The following is a 6,000-nucleotide window of genomic DNA, read 5'->3' on the forward strand; positions in this document are numbered from 1 at the left end:
AGAAAGATGCTAATGGCCCCTTGTACCTTTCTTACCCCTGAAGCGTTTCTACGACCCATCTCGACGCAGTAGTGCCAGCAGGAGCCGCGAATCGAAGGAAGATGACTCAGATGAAGTAAATATTATTGGGGCTTCAGCAGCCAATATATTCAACTTTTTTTTTTTCTGCCAAAAATAAGAACTGCACTTATCATCTGAGGTCTCCTTCCTTTTTCACACTGACACCCTTTTTTCCTCTTATCCCTGTATTTTCTGTATTGTATTAGATTTCTTATTGCTGCCCTGTTTACTAATATGTACGTATTTGGTGATATTGAATTTAAAAACAGCTCTTGTAATTCACTTGGTTGGCCAGTGCATTGCTGATGTTTTATTTCCATAAGTAAATGGTTAGAATTATGTACTACAAATCTTCTGAAAATCTTTGTTGCTAAAGAGAGATTATTGATTATTTTTTCTGCCTTCAGCGTTTCTACAATCCTTTTGGTCGGACCAATACACACCGTGATGACAGTGATGAAGACGATTCCGATGAGAGGCGACATGTGAGGGGCCGTCGAGCTATTCTGGGTTCCCCATCCAGCAATAGTTTCCCTCAATCCTTAGTGAGAGATTTGGCTGCCTTTGCCATTCAGTCACTTGATCGTAACTCAAGTGACCTTTACACAAGTGGAGTAAAGGAGATTCTCCATGCTGATATGGAGGTTGGTATTTAGTGATCTTTGTTTCCTCTATTTTAATGTTTGTTAATGTTTTTTGAGATCATATTAAAATCATTTCAGTACACAAAATAGTAAAGCAGAATAAAATAGAATAACATTTAGGTCAGGAGCACACGAGCCACTCTGCAGCGCCACGGCGAAGCACCATGGCGTAGCGGGGATGTGGTTTCCTATAGGTCTCCGTTGTTTTTTGGCTTTCCCGCGCACACGAGCGTCTGTGGTCAGCAGATGTAGCGAGCTGTCGCTGATCCCCGCCACGGCATGGCGCGTTTTGACCACAAAGACCCGCGCACACGAGCCACGCCACAAAGCCACATGCTGCCACTGTCAGTCAGTCTGCACTTGCTTGAGGACCGAGTGACACTTTTTTTTTTTTTTTTTTTTTATCTGCTACCATGAATACACTCGACGTTGATCGCTTTATAATAGAAATTGAGGATAGACCAGCAATATGGGACGTACGCTGTGGTCTCGAAGGGGACGGGGCGTGGCGCAAAAAACGCGCCACAGCGAAGCACCACGCCGTGGCAACCACAGAGTGGTTCGTGTGCTCCCAACACACCATGCCAAAGCGCCATGCCGTGGCGACCACAGAGTGGCTCGTGTGCTCCCGGCCGTAGTCAAATGGCATATGAAAATACTACTTCAAGAAAGTAGAAAATTCTAGTAATTAGGGTATACATTAAAAAATGTTTCATTACCTTCTTCTTTGTCAAATATTAGTTTTAGCTCATTACATTTGTTTTCTTGTATGCTACTCACTTTTTTCAGTTCATTTAGTTTCTCCCAAATGCTCATCAAGCTCATTATCATATCTTTGTGTTCTCTTGCCTCTTTATTTCATTTCAAGTGATGAATTGCTGCATGACTAATTCTGAAACAGCATTTAGAATAATTTCTGTCCTTAGTGGCTTGGAAAAAAATTAATATGTGTGTGAGTTTGTGTCTCATCTTGTATCTGCTATCTCTTTTGAAAGAGCATATTAGACTGATTTAGATATATAGGTAAAATTAGGTAAATATAGCCACAAAAATTTTGCTTTGTGATATTTTCAGATACATATAGCTTGGTTAAATAGGATTCTGTTATACCATTTAGATTACCATTCTTCCTTAAGATAGTTCTCTATTCATTGAAAGGTTGCACTGAAAGTTTGACTGAATGTTGAAACTAGGAAAAGATTAGCTATCAGTGAAAAATAAATCCATATTTACTCTAGTTCTGATTAATTGATGTGTTATGATAGCTTATTATTTGTTTCCCCTTTTTTATTTATTATCTCATATGGTGTCACAGTGCATAGATGCATAACATCTAGATTTATTGCCTCATATGTTTTGCCAACTATTGATACTATTTTTTTGGATATCATGTTTTTATACATAAACATGACATCAAGAAAGTAAAGGTGAAATTGCTGAAGGTATGTTTTCTTAAAAAACACCTTTAAAGTTTTAGCACTGTCAAAATTCAATAAAAACAGTGCTTTCCAATTCACTTCATCAATTATTGTTGGAAAGTATTTTTATATAGAATTTGAGGTTGTCATTTACTATTGGTACAATAAGAAAAGGCTGTTTTAATGGCTTACTACATACAGAAATATAGATACTATATATTAAATAATACCTCATCTTATACAGTATGATAACAAAAAATGATAATTAGAGGAAAGGCAATGAACCAAACTGTGGATCATTACTGTCACTTTTATTCTTCTTCACAAACTTTCTGGATAAATTATTAAGCAGTGGACATGAGGAGAGACACAATAAACACTTTGCTCTAAAGCTATCTGAAAGCAGTTTGAAACTTGGCACATGGACACCAGGTAGGGCAGCTGATTGGCTGAAAGTATTAACCCTTTCCCGACGGAGGATCTTTTTATAGATGTTTTAAATTTGGGACTTTTGTCACATTGTCTATATATAGATGTTTGTTTTGATTTTACCACACTAAGTTGTAGTATGGTCTATATATAGACGATTCCTTACAAGTAATAATATTCATGAAATAGATTATTATTTGGCATCTCAAATATCCAAACACTGGCCATCATTGCTTCTCAAGACTGGTCACCACTTGTGCTTTGTCATTGGTGGATGTGCTATGCACGTAAGTTAATTTTTCTACTTTCTTTTATTATAAGTCTAATATGACAAGGAGAAAGAACTGTACCGCACACTAGCAGCGTTGCCTAAAAGTGAATAGGTACAAAACAGGTATATGAAAAATACAAAGAAAAGTGGAAGTAAATTACATCAAGATCATAAGTCCTGTTTGTATGTAACTCCAAACGTTCATATAAATATATTGACATACATAATCATCAATCAAACACAAATAATACCTATATTTAATTGTTTGTTCAGTTTTGCGGCTGAGTCTGTAATATATAGACTCAATAACTATGTAGCATACGTTTTATAAATATGCAAAACAAAGACAAAAATATATAAACAAATTTAGGAAAGGAAAAATATAATACAGTATGTATAGAAATGCAGTGAATATTGACAAATAAAGTATGTCTACCAGTGGGTTGTATTTTCATGGTATGTGATGCGACCCACTGGTGGGCAAACACTTCGATGTTGCCAGTGCGTTTGGGTGTTCTCCCAGACAACACTCTGCTCTCCTCACTTCACTGGCTTAACCAGCACTGATGTGACGACAATTTATTTGTATCGCAGTGTGGGAGACCTCACAGCACTGCCAAATGCAGGGAACTTGTTAAACACCTCTCAGATGTTTTTTATAGTGGTAACAAACTAATTAGCAGCTTAGTTATAAAACTCAACTCTGGTCAATTTCAGATGAAAAAAGTACAGTACAATAAAGCAAAGGGCAGAATAAACCTTGTAATTTTTTCTCTGCTGTGCCCCAATCTCTCTCTCTCTCTCTCTAGGAGGTGTCTGGAAATCTGACATTGGAGATATTGGTGCATTCAACCACCTGTCTCAAGAATCAACAGGAGTTGGGATCCTGCTTGGAAGACCCTAACAAGCCAGTGTACTTGTGCAAATTCACTCTTGTTGAGGATCCTCAATTAGATGGTCATGTACTAGATAGTATGTTGTGTCATACACAAGAAAAGTAACTATGAATGGTTGGCAGCATGATTTAAATGCTCTTTAGATTTTATTGAAGTCTTAAGTGACATGAAAAAAGTATGTTGTATGTTGTACTTCTTGATATTGTACATATTTTATTTGGGGTCAGTGGTATATTATGTATGTAGAAATTCATACATTAGAGAACTTCTAAAAAAAAAGTTATATTCTCTCTCACTTTTTCTAGTGGACAAAGTCACCTTGTTCTTGTTTAAATGAACATATTTTACTTACGTATTATGTAATACATAAAAATATGCAATATACCAAAAAAATAATACTAGTGCACAGGAGCAACATGATGAGAACTAAGATTATTGCTAGTGATCTTGGCACTGACAGTAAATCAACAATAAATCAGATGAATTCTTGAAATCATAAAAGAAGTGTGCGTGGAATCTATGAAATGTGATTTCAGTTAGAAATTAATGTTTTATATTTTTATTTTATTTAATTATATGATTGTGTTTTAGTAGACAGAGGTCAGTGTTTTACTTCCATATAGTCTGTATGAAAAAGTATTGTACAAAAAATAGTTGGTTGAGTACATTCATTACATTAAGAAAAATTTTATACATACATCTTGCATAAGGAACATATTGCTTGAATGCATTTTCTTTATTCTTGGAAAAATCAATACAGATGTTTTGTTGAACATTTCAAGCTTGGTGAATTGCTCTTGTAACTTGTCTTTTATTACAGCTCATAAATTTTGTATTGAAAAAATTTCTTGTGCATAGCTAGGTGATTTTATTGTGAGGATATTTAATGATTTAGCAATAAGAGCTGGTGATCCATCCATATGATCCTATAGATTATACAGCCATGTTCTCACAACTGTCAGAGGGTTTTGTCCATTGGCAATTTCTGGCAACTTTCCACTAAAGATGCATTCTCTGGTAGTTACAGTGATGTTCATACATGTATTCATTCTTTGGATCAGAAATCAATACATACTTTAAAATGTAACAGGTTACAGTAAATCATGATTGAAGTCTAATTACATGAAGTCTAAAGGATAAATAATACAAAGAATAAACAAGTAAAACTCTACAGGTAACACATCATGTTTCAGCAGCTGAAAATCACATATGAGTTTGTCATCTTCAAGGAAGCATTTGTGTGAACGTCATTTTTTTTCTGAATTAACAAAATCCTATGTATTTTGAAAATTTCCATTTTCAGCAATCTCATTTAGTAATTTTCCCAAATACATATTTTTTAATAACAGTATTATCAACAATATATCATTGTTCTAGACAAAACAGAACAGAAGATAACGTATGTTTTAAAAAGTTTTAATAAAATATCAAATTATCCTTATTAAAGCATTATCACACATGAAATTTTTATTGTGCAAATTGAATAAAGTTTTGTAACTATAATAATAATCACACTAATAGTTTCATGTTGATAAAAGATAAGTTGTGGTAAAAGTTGATGTTTTGGGATGCTGAACAAAGCACACCAAACAATGTGACAACACACAACCATGTATCCAGTCCTTTAATCAGTGATGTAGCAATGCTAGTAAAGCAGTGGGTCAGACCTGGAAGTGTGTGATGAGGTAGATGAAGGTATGAAATTCACTGCCAAAAGTATTTTCTTCCTATCCTCACTTTTAGACAGTAAAGCTCAACTACAAGAAGTTGTGGTTGGGGTTTTGGTGTGGTACTTTTTCATACAATCATTCCATGGAAGAAATAAAACACAAAAAATACCTGCTTATAGCAGACAATTAAAAAATCTTTTCAGAAATCCATTTTATTATATAGTATTTAAAAATTGTGTACTGTCTGTGATTAGAATTTAAGGAGATTTAGTTAAGTGTATATTTAAAAGGTTGAAGAAGGACTTGTTTGTATTTTCTTCTTATCCATGTCACAACATTCTAAATAAAAATAGTTTTTTAGTGTTGTTTTGTAAACTAGTATGTGCATAACATGATACAGTTTTCATTCATTCTTTACTTATCCAGAATTTTCTGTAGGTCAGAATAGAACAATCAAGATTTAATGCAAGGATCAATAGGCTTAAGTTGCAAAGTTGTATGTCAGATATTATAGTGTGAATGGAGATGTGTATATATATATATATATATATATATATATATATATATATATATATATATATATATATATATATATATATATATATATATATA

The 6,000-nt window shown here is 33.9% G+C and overlaps 1 protein-coding gene across 2 annotated transcripts in view; it reads left to right on the forward strand.

The window, feature by feature from the left end:
• LOC123520220 overlaps positions 1 to 5,748 on the forward strand; it is an 83,915-nt gene extending 78,167 nt beyond the window's left edge. Inside the window, exons 16-18 of one of the 2 annotated variants that reach the window (XM_045282310.1) lie at positions 44 to 115; positions 468 to 704; positions 3,632 to 5,748. In XM_045282310.1, coding sequence (XP_045138245.1) covers positions 44 to 115; positions 468 to 704; positions 3,632 to 3,823 — 501 coding nt within the window. In that variant the 3' untranslated portion in view covers positions 3,824 to 5,748. The remainder of the gene's footprint in view (positions 1 to 43; positions 116 to 467; positions 705 to 3,631) is intronic. The other variant, XM_045282311.1, reaches the window with a different exon arrangement.
• The last annotated feature ends 252 nt before the right edge of the window (positions 5,749 to 6,000 follow it).

The sequence above is a fragment of the Portunus trituberculatus genome, chromosome 46 (assembly GCF_017591435.1).
Source record: "Portunus trituberculatus isolate SZX2019 chromosome 46, ASM1759143v1, whole genome shotgun sequence".
Classification (NCBI taxonomy): Eukaryota; Metazoa; Arthropoda; class Malacostraca; order Decapoda; family Portunidae; genus Portunus; species Portunus trituberculatus.